General features: G+C 32.8%; 1 protein-coding gene across 1 annotated transcript in view; it reads right to left on the minus strand.

Moving 5' to 3' along the window:
• Positions 1-1,209: 1,209 nt before the first annotated feature.
• Positions 1,210-16,777, minus strand: part of LOC126978997 (uncharacterized) — a 262,335-nt gene continuing 246,767 nt past the window's right edge. The window contains exons 7-8 of the mRNA XM_050828140.1: positions 5,314-5,450; positions 1,210-3,544 (exon numbers count right to left, since the gene is read on the minus strand). Coding sequence (XP_050684097.1) covers positions 3,462-3,544; positions 5,314-5,450 — 220 coding nt within the window. The 3' untranslated portion in view covers positions 1,210-3,461. The remainder of the gene's footprint in view (positions 3,545-5,313; positions 5,451-16,777) is intronic.

Below are 16,777 nucleotides of genomic sequence, written 5' to 3' on the forward strand. Positions count from 1 at the left end.
GTGTACGGTGTTGGAATTGGGCCGCTGGAATCAAAGCGAACAGCTCCTCTGAGCACTCCCCGTGATAAATGCAGAAAAAGATGCAGTGAGAACCTACATCTCTACTATAGTTGAAATCCAAATTAGTTGCGTGTTGTGTGAAGGTGGAAATAGGAGGCAAGAATCAGTTCAAACAGCTCTTCGGAATACTCCCCATGATAAATGCGGTAGATAAGACACAATGAAGCGTCTCTACGCAACACCAAGTGATCAAGCCTTTCAAAGAGCACTGGATCCCTGACAATACGAGGACCTATTTCTGTTATTAGCTTAAGACTTTAGCTCTTTCTCATTTATGGAACCGGACCTCTTTTTTTGTAGGTACACATGTCGTATCGTACAGGAAACACCGTACAAGGAAACTCATTCCATAGTTTTATGGTTAGAATGTCCGCCTGTGATGAACCTTTGGTATATTTAAGTAGAATCGTAATTCGAGGGCACTGCTGTAGAATTAATTGAACTAGAATCTCATTATGTTAACAATAAAATAACACTTTTCAGTGTGTCAATAATTGATACAATATGTCCTGCGATAAAGTCTTGTTTTATGTTAAATCTCATGAGCTTATGACAATTAGGGACGAGACGAGCAGGACTTTCAGCTGATGCGAATACGTCCTGGCTATTGTAATACAGTGCCTCTTAGGATTCTTGAAACCTCAAAAATTCTGAGGGGCACCACAATTACTCTCGTTACCTTGAGACAAGATTTAAGTCTCATTTTCCCAGTAATTTAGTCACACCGAAACATAATAATGATTACGCATTACTGCTTTACGGCAGAAAAAGGTGACGTTGTGGTACCTATTATCTAGCCAGCATCCTGTGCAAAGAAGCTGAAAACTGGTACAATCAATATTTGATACTTTTAGTACCATAGATCTCTCTCAGAAAAACGATTACATTGACTGATTAAAATAATTTTCATCTTCTTCACGGAGGAATAAAAATTGACAATAGACATTATAATTTATATCATTTATTTTTAAATTTTCTTAAATTTCTATATTACATGGACTTATATAATATTATTAATTGATAATGTTACAATCAATATTTAAAGACGTTTGTTCAGATGAAAGTAGTTGAATTTGTTATAATACATTTATATATATAGACGACAATTTAATTTTTACATTACAAAACATTTTTTTTAATCGACTCAATCAATATTAGATTTTATTGTTGTTGTAAAAGTCGCGACTGAAAAAATTACATAAAAGGATATTATATTTTCATATATTCATCACCAAAACGACAGATCTTATTATATTTTAATACCTTCTTAAAACCTTATTATAAATTATGAATGTAGTGGTATCCTGTAATTGGTTTAACTCATATTAATAGCAATTATTACTATTTATATAAATGTCAATGCATGTAAAGCGTCTAATTTTTTATTGCCCTAATTAAATAAATATGAAAAAAAATAAGATGGAGTTGGGTGAGCGACGTGCATAATAATATGACCCAATTAAAATGGCTTTGTTAAAACGGCTCTGTTAACATATTGTTTTTTTTTTATAAGAAAAAGCAACTGTGCAAGACTTGCGGGTCTGCCATGAACTGTTAATACGATTCCATTGACGACCTAAAATGAACTGTTTTACATTTGAATACCACGACGTCATTAGAGCTATCCAATTTAGGTTGACGTCAAATCAAGTCGGAAATTGAATCGCAAACTGTGTGAGTTCATTCATTCATTCGTACCATGAAGTAATAGTTCAACCTAAAATAGATAGCTTACGTGTCAAAAGGAGCAACTCAAAAAAAGTTGCTAAGTACCTACATACTTAGCAGAAATTGAATCGGGTCGTAAATAATTTAAAAAAATAGCTGAAACGAAATGAAAAGGAAAATGGAATTGATGAAAGACTTTTTTTGTTAAAAAAAATACTGAAAATAAATACCCAAAATCAAAATACTAAAGACACTAATAGCCTGTTTACAGGAACTTCTGATTAGTGATACGACTTACTTTACTTGACAATACAATGACGCTCAAAAGGCCTACCATCAACTTTTAATGAACGATTAAATTCGGATGCAGTTCAGTCTAGGTACCTAAACTGTATCGCTAAGATTCTTTGATTCTTGATTCAAAAATCTGAGCGGCATTACAATCACGTACGTCCAATTGAGTGATACGATGTGAAATCTAATGGGTCCGGTATGTTGGCGCGCTTCAGATCAGAAGACTTCGTGGTAGCAAAATTCGCTGCTGTGTGAACATCTGTGTAAAGGCATCCTATGCAAAGATCTCAAATTCTTGCGCTGGTAATAATAGATAGATTATTAGAGAACATAGATAATTAGAGAACAAAATGTTAGGAGTTATGTATCTATAAAGATATAATTAAATCCATATATTTCCGAACCATTACATTATTTATGCTTAAATATTTTGATATTTTAGTCTGAGTGTCGGTTTGTTTGCATGTTTATAAGTGCCTGATGATGACGCGAATTAAAAATTATATTGATTATTAATTGAATGACAAACACAGTTAATATGTTAATATATTTTTAATTTAAATTTAGTTAGATGTCAAACTGTGTGCTGCTATATTTGACCATAAAAAAGTTTATCTATCCATGGGCCATAACAAACTCTCATTCACAATTGTCCATCTGAACAGTCTTAATTAAAAGTCGTTAGAAAATGAACAAGTAAGATAAACATTATTTTTTTCATATTTACATAAAAATCCTATACTTACATAATACTTTAATAACATTAACTTATTCTACATATTTACAACAATCACAATATCGTTTATTATATACTTGTACTTAATAGAGCATGAAATTTTATAAGTATTTGTAAAATATGTGGATCCTATATGCCTCTTGACAAAGTTCGATAAAATATATGCAGTTGTGTCAATTAGTATCATATAGAACCACCAGGGGCGCTTCACGCGATGCTTATATATTATTCGTACATAAAGAAAGTCTTATAGAAAACTCACATTTAAAGAACAGATGTAGTACGCCTCTGGTTACAAATTGTGATAGGCCATCGTTAGTATAAAATATCTTTTATAGAGTGGTGATCTAAATAATGCTCGAACTTAGATTCGTACGCCAAAAGACGCCTAAATTAGTTATCATCAGATATTAATGATTCTGATTTAACTGAAATGTCTCATTATTAAATTAAATCATCGTTAAGAATTATGTTGTATTATTTCCATTATTGACTCATTATGTGTCACAAATTGAAACGAGTAATTTGGCATTTTAGATGCGCCGAGTGTAAATTTTAGTTTTATTTTTATATATAAATCGATATTCAAAGGACACAAACTTGATATTAATAACTTATAAAACATAACTATTTACATATACAATTATTACGCGATGATAATAGTTATTAACAATAAGCGCGTACATTACGCGCTTCTCAAATGTCAGCTGATAATCGCCACGACCAGAATGAGCGATGGATGTAGCCTCGATGAGTCTCCTCGTTGCATTGCTAATGGATTTTCTCCTGAAAAACATTACTAGTTAATAACGCTGCTATTAATTTGTAGAGTATTGTAAACCGTAAATATTATGATTCCATTATTACTGAACTCTTTCCAATAGGGTTTTAGAAGTAATAACATAGTAACTTCTTCACGTGTCGTATGTATGGATATATATTTATATTTATTTATTTATAATCGCCTATAAAATGCTCACAGAATACCTTTATTTATTTATGGTGTATGTGGATGATGCAGCTACTGTACTCAATAACTTTTGTATTAATTTGCATTTACTTTTTTGACTTACTCGTGTAAGACATTGACTATTTGACGTTTGAGTGTGTTTGTTGCATCATTTTACATATTATATTGTAATTGAAACGATTTGTAAATCGATGTAAATGTAAATCTTGATATAAAAGAGTGGCAATGAGTTTCTTGCTACTTCTTCTCATTAGCTCAACCCTTTACGAAGTAGCGGTAGATTCAATAAGATTTTTTTTGACATTCATAAGTGTCATTTCCGTGACCTACATGAATAAATTGATTTTGATTTTGATTTGATTTGTCCTAAGTAGCCCTTGTAGACCACGATGAATTTATGGGGATAAAAAGACAAATTTTTGATGAGAACACAATTTAAAATATGTATTAAAATTAATATTAGTACAAAAGAGCAATATAATATAAATATTATTCATATTTCGTTAATGAACCACACAGCCCAGTGATCAGTGACCCTATGCACTAAACTAGACGTCCCTGGTTCACCTTACATTAAATACATTTAAGTGACGAATATTCATGTATGTTTCTTAATCATCGATATGTGTATTTATGTAAGCTTAAGTTTGTAAATCGTATTAAACAAAACTTCATATAGCACCGATATAAGAGGCTATACTTAGTTTGAGGTTTAAATGTATGCCAATATTTTTATTCTATTATAGTGTGATAGGTTTATTATTGTTTTGGTCTAATTGAAAATATTAATGATTTTTTTGCGTAATAATAATCTTGATTGTGTAAAGTGCCCAAATTTTTATAAATTTAAATACTCCCAAATGATACACTCTGCCTAGCAAGCGTACTTTATATTTAATAACCCACTAACGAACTAGCTGTATGTTCTTCAATCTCACTACACTTCATGAAGGTTTTTTATGGAATGTGAACATTTTGGGTCACCTAATGGTGATCACCTCTTAAGAGGTTTTCTGCAAAGGAATTACAAGTTTATTTTAATTAGTCTCATGTCTGGTTGGCACCTGAGCGAATAAAGGCTGCAAGTCCTAAGTCATCTTTTAAAATACGTGACATGGTTCTAGGTGCTATCTTAATCTCCCAAGATCCATCCTTTGCTTTCGGACAGGATTTCTTCGAATTCTTTCCCTTCCAGCAGTAATCATCATCATAGCAATGATCACCTTTTCCGTACGAACACTACATTGACGGCCAGATCTTTTTCTGTCACAAACAGAGGAGGTCTTATTGTACCTATTAAAAGCCCGGTACACAAACATTTTACTAATACCAAGCGTATGGAGAGTTTTAAAAATTACATTTGGCTTCAATCCAATGTAGGTAACATTGTGTAATGCAATTTCGATTCTATCAATATTGCAAAATATTATACAATGTATTGGCGCCAAAATGAGAAACCTCAATCAACAATCATATAAAAGTGACAGATTCCAAATTCAAATGAAATGTAACAGTATTTATGGCCAGACAAAGTATAATTAATGGATAAGTGTAAAACTAAATGATAATCTCGTGACATATGTACCTCTTAGAACGTGAACGGAAACAGCAGTAGCGGCGACATCCGCTAGCGAGCAGGTGTAGTTTCCGGAGTCATTTCTGTTTGCATTTGCTATGTAGAGTCTTGATAGAGCACCGTTGCTTGTCGCTTCCGTTTTGACACTGAAACAAATAGACAGCCTAGTGAAACTCTCTAAGAATAAATAATAGTTAAAACTAAGAATCACGCATTCTATAGCAGTCTGACCTAAAAATTTGAAATTTTTTTTGATATTTAAAATTAACATCAATTCCTGTCTCAAATACGATAGATGAAAGTTATATAAATTAACAAAAATCTTATTTTACATATTGAAAAATGGAATAATTTTATGAAATTATCTCAGCTCAGCTCAGTGCTCAATAAATCTACAAAGTTTAAATAGAATCTCGCCCTTAAAATTGGGTCAAAATCGCGGCCAAATGACTCGGTAACAAATAAACATACATTCAGGTGAATCTAATAAAAAGCGTGTAAAAAAGCGATTCACTCGATTGTATGAAACGTGCAGTCATTGATAGATTGACAGATGACGGCTAAAATCTTGTGAAAAACGATGATAGCCGAAATCCAGTACGTCTTAAGCAACTGTTCGCTTTCAAACTTAGTCTGATTATACTTCGTCGCCAATCGCCATACTGTAATTACTACTATTTCAAAGTTATGTCAAATGACTGCACGTTTCATACTAAACTAAATTTCAATTTTTACTCAGGCAGTCACGCCTCTTATTACGCAGTATTTACATCCTCTTTGCAAATAGATAAACAATGTTCAAATATATAATAGATGTGTCTTCTAGAACGACATAAATCCCGATAGGTTTTTTTAATCATTATAAACCTGTAGATAATATATTGCGATAGCTCAAACTGCCTATTTTAAATTTTATAAGAGCGTATTTTTAGTTTTTTTTTAAGCTATTATTTAGTATAAGTATTAGAAACGGCATGAAAATTAAAGGTAAGTACTGAGCGCCCTCGATAGCTCCTCCTTCCAATTTTTATTAGCCCAGAGCTATGCCTCAACAAATGAGCTTCACTAACAAAAATCCGCTCTTTTTAATTAAATCCCTAAATTGAAAGCTTGGATCCAGCTTATTTCTGCTATTGACTTCCAGTGCCGCAAAACAACCAGGAACTGATTTTTCATTAACTTCAAGGGTATGTCAGCGAAATTGATATCCATATATATATATCACTTTCATCATTATCGTGAAAATATTACTAAAAATGCGATAAAATAATACAAGTTGGTACATAATAACTACAGATCTAATTAGCAACCAGGAAATGATTTTATACAAACAACATTAAAGATTATAGGGAAACTTTATCTAGTATCTCTTCGTATTTTCTTTGATTAACGCGAGTGTTATACATTTAAATAAAACACTCTTAAAGTATTAAAACGCGAAAAATCACCCAAATTTCAATACAGAAGACGATCTTTAATTATCTAACACTTGGGATCTAATAATATCTTAATTAAAACCCACAACTACACATACCAAAAAAGAAGAGGACATTATCAGTATATTTTGCCAAAAACCATCTATCTACAGCAAATACCACCTCCGAGGCAATCGATGGCGCTAAACTTCATAATGACAACTATGACAAATACTATCTATGACTCATTTGATCTGCAAACGAAAACTCAAAACTACCCTGAAAACGAATCTGAAAAGATCTTGAAACGTCGGGTTAACTATAATAAAAATGTAAATTTTACGCAATATTACGTAAGCACAGTTACAAGTACACGCGTTTGATCCTTTACAATCCTTTAAAAGTGTTTTATTTAATTAGAATCTCTTTATTGGTAATCTCAAAAAATGCAACTTAATTATAATTTGTTCGAAGTTTTTATCATTTGGAATTTAATAATAGAATTAATTAATGTTTAGATATTAAATACCTAAACGTTAAAACAAAGGATCGGATAGCATTCGTTATAACAGCAGCGTAAATAATGTTAATCTCAGATTAACATAATAATTCAGTATTTGCAATACACAATACATTTTGAAATATAATAATTCTGTAACATTTAACTCTTACCCAAAGGATAAGCTAAAGGAATACTTAAAAATAAATGAAAATGCTACCGCTATTCGTAGATTCTTATCGTGAATAGGATTCATAAAGCGAATAAAATTTTAATTAAACTATTTAGTAACAATGTTTTTCTTCTTCTTACATGCCATTTTGTGAATCGTTCGACCTACTAGTTAATTATGACAGTAGGAAAAATCACATAAAGGTGGCTCACGATTATCGACAAAATCGATTCATGACGCGCTTTGCTGATGATTATTTTAAAATAATAAAAACAGTTAGGTTTATATTTGCACGAAATCATTCTATGATAAATGGTTGACTGTCAGTGTTAAAATGATAACAGTTACTTAGGATATGTGTGCTTAAGCTAATTTCGACCTACTTCCTTATTATGGACTGTAGTAAAATGACATTAATGTTATTATTATTCATTATCAATTTTTGTCAATAGTACAGGCTGCTAAATGCTCGGAATCGTCAACCAGATTTGGTCAGGACGGGCGGAATAGGTTGGAAGAGGGTAGCGCAGGAGCGATCGTCGTTCAGATCTTTGGTGGAGGCCCAATTAAGTAGAACTGTGTATAAATTACTCTGGTCTATATTACTCTGGTCTATATTACTCTGGCCCCCCACAAGATGTACTGACGATCTGATCAAGATCGCCGGAATACATTGGATGAGGGCAGCGCAGGAGCGATCATCGTTCAGACCTTTGGCGGAGGCCCAAGTAAGCCAGTGTAAGTAAGTAGAATTGTGAATAAATTACTCTGGCCTATATTACTCTGGCCCCCACAAGATGGACCGACGTTCTGGTCAAGATCGCCGGAATACGGATGAGGGTAGCGCAGGAGCGATCGTCGTTCAGATCTTTGGTGGAGGCCCAAGTAAGCCAGTGTAAGTAAGTGGACCTGTGTAAATTACTCTGCTCTTTTTAACTCTGGCCCCTCACAAGATGGACCGACGATCTGGTCTCGATCGCCGGAATAGGTCTGATGAGGGCAGCGCAGGAGCGATCATCATAGCGATCTTTGGGGGAGGCCTTTGTCCAGCAGTGGACGTCGTCGGGCTGAAATGATGATTTTACTCTGACTGATTGTACTCTCATTCATTATCCTAAATAACCCAAATAAACAAATAAAAATGTTGACTGCTCATTTCGAACCTTTAAGTATTTATATATATATTACATACTAAATATATATATTTAAAGGCCGGCAACGCTCTTGTGATTCCTCTGGTGTTGCAGGAGAGTGTGGGCGGCGGTGATCACTTAACACCAGGTGACCCGTACGCTCGTTTGTCCTCCTATTCCATAAAAAAAAAAATACAACGAAAATAATTTATTTTGTCACTTCTCATGCTCTGAAATTGCTTATTTGTGCACGATGTAGGCTGCACAAAATCGATTTTTGTGCACAAGTGCATTAACGTATCTACTCATAAATGTATCTATAATATTGCAAATAAAATGAGCCATACAGCCAAACACAATAAAAAGTTCATAGATAGAATTAGTTATTTTATAATATTTACATTATTTGCCTCATGTGTTTTTTAAGACATAATATATATAAAAATGGATCGTTTTGTGCACTCGTTGTAAAATCTACTATCTAAGACCATCTGAAAAACTGATTAACCATTATACAAAGTATTTTACAATTTTGTACAGCATCTATCTCAAAATATGAATAACCATTGACAAAGCTGTCTCAACAAGTTTACAGCCTAGTGACCCAGCTAGTCACAGGGCGGTAACACACAACTACCAAGGGAAATATACAACGTGTTTCATAGACGATGAGTTACATTGCTTGTTCATGAAGTTGAATGTGTTAAGGTATCTTCACATATTCGTTATAATGCAGTTGTAAATTCATACGAATTTTCGTTATAACTGATTTTTGCAAGTTGCAAATACAACTAAATAATATTATATCTATATAATATTATATTACTCATGCATTATATAAATATTTATTATATATACGTTTAGTTAGTACAGATGTACGTAAATGCGTGTAACCACATCACTACGTGATATATCTTCACTTTTAAGATTTATAATTTTAATAAGTTTTGAGTTTTGTTGGATATAGGATACGATTAATATTTAAATATTATATTTTTTTTCACACATTACTGCCACAGTAGCTTGCACAATTGAATAAAATCTAGGAAGTTCATAATATCTCTAATCATAATAATAAATAAATCTATCATAAATTCTCGTGTCATGTTGTTAAACTTTGAGCTCCTCCGAAACGGCTTGACCGATTCTCATGAAATTTTGAGTGCATATTGGGTAGGTCTGAGAATCGGACAACATCTATTTTTCATCCCCCTAAATGTTAAGGGTGGTCCACACGAAAATATTTATTTTTATTTTTTTGACATTTTTTTTTAAGATTGTTTGACTATGAGTCAACATTAAAAAATACATACAACTTCAAATTTTCACCCATCTACGATCAACAGTTACTTTTGTATCGCGATTTTAATATCGGCAATACAACGTTTGCTGGGTCAACTAGTAATATTATGAATGAACTATATTTAATGCTCAATTAACACAAAACCCAAGATGAGTTCAAGGTAAGCGATCGGATTGTGGTCATCTTTGTCATAAAGAACTCTTCATTGGTAATATAAAGGTTAAAATTAAATATTTCATTAAAACTGATAATTTTAAATAAATATATAATAAGTAATGAAATCTCGTAGTTTATACCTTTTTTTTATATACAGTGTGTGCCGATTCAGGCATCGACAGAACTCGAACTTTCTAATAATTTAAGTACATTTTTTGTTTGTTGCATTACTTTGCATAATATATTGTTTTTTGTATATAAAATGCATTCATTTAGAAGTTTGGTTCTTCTTTTCATTAAGGCTCAATTTTTCCGTGGTGGTAAATGATATTTTTTTTACATTAATGGCCTTAATATAGTTGAACCTGTCTTCTATCACATGCTTCTACCATTTGATACCGCTCCCCTGTCTGACTGGTGAGACACGAACGATAATTGATGACGTGATTTGTGTGCGACCATTTTACATGAAGAAAAAAGAAGTTTTATTAAATATAATTATTAATTTAATAAATAATTAATTATGCAACGCATGGTCACCACGCGGACGCACGGATGCATGCTAATCGCGGGGAAGCGGGGAGGCGAACACACGAGCCTGTCGGCTGTTGCGCTAACTAACGATAAAGTGCAGTGATATATCCGTACTTCATTTATTTATAGGGAAATTCTACAAAAAGAAAGAACGAGTACTCTCCAAGTATCGTTAGTGTCTCACCGTCGCGGTCAAACGATATTCTATATCGATATTATTTAACCAGCCCTTTTTTTGCCAAGCCGCGACTTGAGGACCGAAAGACGGCTAAAGGCAAAGGTCTCCTTTTCCTCTCACTCACCGATGATGATAATCACTTTTGATAGATGGAATGTATAAATTTTAACGTATTTTTGAATATTTTTTAATTGTTACATACATAAAAAAACGTTATCTCATAACTAACAGAAAGGACAATAATTTACAGATACTAATAAATTATATGAAACATCAGCGCTGGCAATTTCGCTACACGCTAATTGATAATAGGAAATTCCAAACGCAATGAGAGAATTATAACATTCATAATAAAAGCCCATAATTCCACATGATTTCTGATATTCATTGTGATTTTATATTAAAACATTACATTATTAAAACATTAAAACAGATTAGCTTGCTTGCAGGTCAACTTTCCAACAAAAAGTCCTTTTAACATAATATTATATGTTTCACCCTTCCTCGTTTCACGGTAAATGATCCAGATTTAATTTACAGGGTGCTAACAACCCTTATTTGTTAGAATTGCCAAGATTAATAGGGGTGCCAGTTAATTAACTTTAAGATAGAACAAACAGTTATCTTCAAAGTTAATTAAACATTTTAGTTCAGATAATATGAAGTTGAATCTTTTGAGTTTTGTTCAATAATTCATGGGCCTATGAAAGTTATTTATAACAACCAATATTGGATTGATTTTATGTATCCTTGTAATTGGATAGTTCGTTGTAAAATTATGGGTAGCTTTAGTTATTTTCATAAGTTATAAATTGTTTCACTTGATTTCTTGACTTCTGCATGGCTACAGATTGCCGGCTAAATGGCGGGTACCACAAAGGCGCCTTTTTCTACCGTGAAACGGTAATGTTGTGTTTCGGTCTGAAGGGCGCAGTAGCTAGTGAAATTACTCGGCAAATGAGACTTCATCTTATGTACTAAGGTGACGAGTGCGATTGTTGTGTCACTCAGAATTTTTGGGCTTTTCAAGACTCTTGAGCGAAAGTGCATTGTAATGGCAGGGCGTATCAATTACCATCCGCTGAAATGCCTTAATACTCGGATAGCCTTGAGGAGTGCAGGCAAGCCAAAGTAGCTTTACCTTGCGCCGACTTGCGTTTTACCAGGGAAATCTTACAACTTAATCGGTGTCGACTAAGATCAATATTATGTGCAGCCGCAGGTCACGGCAAATTTAACAGGCATCTTTTTAATATAGGTGTCACGGAGAGCCCTCTATGCAGGGGTTGCCTGGGGGCAGAGGAAACAGCCGCTGGAATGCAGACAGGTGGCAAACTACAGGGCGAAGCACCTGGGGTCACCAGGCGCTCTTCGGGAAGTCTTCCGAGACGTTGGGTGACTTCTTGGAGTAGCCTCAACCACCCTCGCACGCAAAATAGACGCATATGACGTCGAGTTGCTGAAAACGCCCATATGAAGAAGAAGAAGAATGCCTCAGACCTGAGAAGGGGCAACAAACTCAGCTGGCTATTTATTCATCTAAAAAATATGTTTATAAAATAATATTGTACAATTAAACTTATTATTTAATAGCCTGAGGGTAGTCGCTTCATTCCCAATCTGTGGTATCACTGAGAAATTCAAAGACAAGGACAACGTCTGTCAAGTGAGTTAGTAGTAGTATGAGATAAATTCAAGTTTCGGAAAGTAGCGCTGAAGCTATGAATATTGTAGTATTCATCATAGTGAGAACAGATGGTGTATCGATGTCCTATTTATATACATAAAAGTCTTTTATTGACGTAATAATCTAGTAGTCTCTACCTAATAATCAACAAGTGTTTTTGTTTTGAAACGAATATTCTCACATAACCTTTTGAGCAGCTATTCATATTTTCGGCCAACTTCAAAAAAAGTCTAAGAATAAGTTTAGAGAGATCCTCGTATTGTTTGTTATTTAGTAGTTATTTATGCAACTGTTGTGTAATAAGAGGTATAAAAACTCGAATGTGGGTTTGGAATGTGAAAATGAGTGTTTTAATACCTAATTATCAACAGTTTCATACAAGACTTTATCTACACCCTTAATATGAATCCTCAATAAAAGATTCTGAAACAGTTAGCTTACTGCTAACATTAGAAAAGACAGACCTAGTAACCATTACATCATCCAAACGAGTGTTGTAATTTTGCACTGAATTTCATTACTACACTCGTTTGGATAATGTAATGGTTATTAGGACGTTGGGTGTTTAAATGTTGGCGATAAGCTAACTGTTTAAGAATCTTTAATAGAGGATTTAAAGCATGGGTGTAGAAAAACGTCTTAAAAAAAATTGGTGTTGTTTCTGTAAGTTTATCACTCATATACAAAGTTACCAGGCGATGACTTAATAATCAGAGAAACCGGCTAGCACCGTGTCCAAAAAACTCCTAATGGTTTCCATCTCACCACTCTCTGAATAATTATGATATAATTCCCTATGTTGAAACAAAAAGTTATGGTACCCTGACAACATTACTCTTAAAATTCAAAACTAATCTTAGGGAATTGAGTTGTTATATTATTTTTTATTATGTTTGATTCCAAAATATATAAGTACTTAAAATATAAGATCATTACCTTTATGCCCAGATATACTGTGAGAGCTGTGAAAACGTCGAAAAAATTGAGGTTGACAGTTAACCCCTATTTTGAACAAAGCACGCATACTGACACAAAGTGACCAACAAATCGCGAGTGTAAGACGTAGCTTGTTATGCACATTAAAGTAATAAATCTGGCCTGTTTTCATCAGTTTTCCAGCAGCAAGAGAGATCTATCTAGACGTATAAATTATCTAATCTTAAAACCTAAGAATAACCAGATTACCAGACGTCGCAAGCTTGAAACAATAAAACCAATAGAAATGCAACGAAAACATTCTTCGATTCAAACAACGCAACATTAAGTCAATATTTATTTTCTAAAGCATTTTCACAAGTAGCAGCTTATACTGAATTCTGAACATTTTATGAGAGAATTTAAAACCGTGACCAAGTATATCTTCAGAGAGCGTTTGAAAGAGACTGTTTGAGAAACACTGAGTCACCTTTTAAAATACTTCTATTTTGCTCGACAACGTTCTATTAAAGCAAATAGTATCTGCATTCGTTTTTAGAAAATTTTATCAAACGTTTTATCGGTTATTGAAGCAAAATTTAATAGTTAACTAGTTCTGCTTTTAAAATATTTTCTCTGTGTGGATTAAATTTATGTTATTTTCTAAAAATGTTTTCAACATCATCACAATTTCAGTTATAATATTATATATCTTCGATCAAAGATTATAAAATGATAATGGATCATATGGGTGCTTGAGTTGTGTCTTGTTGGTCTTGAGTTATGAGTTTTTTGCATGTAATTATATTATATAAGATACATAATAGCTTTAAGGATAAATGTATACACTTTTATAATAAAGTCCCAGCCATTGTTCAGGCATTATCTATAAATAAATTTAAATTTTTTATTAAAAAAATAGCTCTGTCGTAAATCCTACTACTCCACAGCTGAATATCTAAGTGATCCGACAGCCTGGGACTATATTATGATTATTTTATAGCAATAGCAATAACAATGCAATATTGTATAATTGATTAAGAGCGCAAAAAAAAGCTGGGAGAGATTCTTGCGCCACTTCTTCTCTCTCAGAGCGCCATTTTTTCCAAAGCGGTATTAGTGTCTAGTATATTAGAAATGACATCAAAAACAATTCTTAATTAATCAATTTTGAGAAAATAAATGCCTGTTATGCCTTTTTAATGCTAGGGACTTCAGATATATTTCCACTTTTGCATAGATATATTTTACAGTACATCTTAATATATATAAATCACGTGACACGTTGTTTGTCCGCGATGGACTCTTAAACTAATGAACGGATTTTAACGGGGATTACTTCATGGAGTGCAGTTTAGTCCAACTTGAGACATAGGATAGTTTTTATTTCGATTTGGGACCCATAATTATTTTTATTTTCAATATTTGTTTTGTACGGACATTTTTTCTATGAGAGAATTTATTGACGCACGGTGTGACAGTTCCGCTGTGAAACAATTTCATTGTAACAGGGAGCATTTTTTACGATATAATTCTGATGTTTCGAAATATTATTGGCAAATTCCTATAAAACAGTATTTTGTTTAATACATACAGAACAACGTCTGTCGGGTCAGCTAGTAGTATATAAGTTTTAATTATTTACACACAAACTATGTGACAGCCACTTTTTCACAAAATAACTTAATAATGTTATAATAATCGAAAAAAAATCAAATTTATATATATTTATAGTATGCATTACATACTCATAAAATAAAAAATTATATTTGGATATTTTTCTCATAAAGAAGGCTAGTCGAAATCATATAGTTGATGCCTACACACGCTCATTACATTTTCAAAAAACTGTTTATAACAAAAACACATTGTATTTTAATAAGAATTAAATCTATACTAATAAATGGAGAACCAGTTTATTTGTTCGGTTATACTGCAAAAACTAAATTATACTAAATGATAGCTGTTTAATATAAATATAGAACTGCAAGTTAAAAGAAAACTCGATAATCAGTGCATTATCAAAGATGTAACGGGCTCAGGTTTTCACTTACTATCAATGAAGCCTCAAATTTCAAACTGATTACATTGATAAAAACAGTTTGCAAAATAATATTAAAAATAGTTAAAAATAGTATTTAGGTTAGTTAGGAAAAAAATGGGAGTAAAGCGTAAATCCTCATTTTAAAAAGTAATTAATATGTGTGACGGGGCTCGCTTTAATCAAAGTTAATATTTAGTGCAGAAAATACTAGTTTGACTCGCGAAAACTCAACTTGAAATCATGATTAATTAAGTAATATAAGTCTACGCTAACATTAAAAATAAATATGTTTAGTCTAAATGAAGGTAAGCCAACGAAAAAAGTAGCTGTTTTGATAATATATTTACTAATTCAGGTGGTGTCTTATCATTTAATGATTGGGCAACAGCTGGCATTCATAGGAGCAGACAACGGCTATATGAACTATATGGTGAGAGATCATTATTATATATTCTTGATGCGTCTTTTCTCGAGTATGTATATTCTACTCTCTCATTCTCACTCACGCATGAGATTAAGCATTATGAATCTAAAATAATTAGAAAGTTGTATTTTGTAATACTCGCCTAAATATAGAATATACCGTCATGTCTAATTTATAATTTTATTAGAATATTTTTTATTGCCTGGGAGGAATCACAGAATGCACTTGGCATCTTCTGTGATTTATCTAAGGCTTTTGATTGTGTTCAACATTCAACGCTGGTCAGGAAGTTATACCACTATGACATAAAAGGAACTGCGCTCGATCTTCTGACTTCATATCTAAACAATAGAATTCAGAAGGTCGACGTGAATGGCAGGGGATCTCCTGGGACTCCTCTCAGTATGGGGGTACCACAAGGGTCTATTCTTGGACCGTTCCTCTTCCTTATCTATATAAATGATCTTCCTAATCTTATAGAGAAAAAACATAAGGTAGTATTGTTTGCAGACGACACTTCAATGATTTTCAAAGTGAAAAGAAACCAAGCTATGTATGACGAAGTGAACGATATTTTATCTGACATCGTGTACTGGTTTAGCGCTAATAACCTATTGTTAAAATGCAAGAAAACTAAACACATTAAATTTACCGTACCAAATGTAAAAAATGTAGATGCAAGTGTTTTTTTAAACGGAGAGGTGATAGAACCGGTGGAATCTGCTATATTTCTTGGCATAACTCTAGATTCCAAATTACAATGGGGACCCCATATTAAAGGATTGGCGACCAGACTTAGTTCTGCAGCTTACGCGGTTAAAAAGATTAGACAATTAACTGACATAGATACGGCGCGACTAGTATACTTTAGTTATTTGCGTAGTATTATGTCCTTTGGTATATTGCTATGGGCAACGCTGCCGATATTAATACAATATTTCGATACTCCCGACGCATAACGTCTTAACGCGTTTTTTGAATAAAATTAGAAAACTACATTAAAATAATAATTT

This window comes from Leptidea sinapis, chromosome 3 (genome assembly GCF_905404315.1).
Source record: "Leptidea sinapis chromosome 3, ilLepSina1.1, whole genome shotgun sequence".
Classification (NCBI taxonomy): Eukaryota; Metazoa; Arthropoda; class Insecta; order Lepidoptera; family Pieridae; genus Leptidea; species Leptidea sinapis.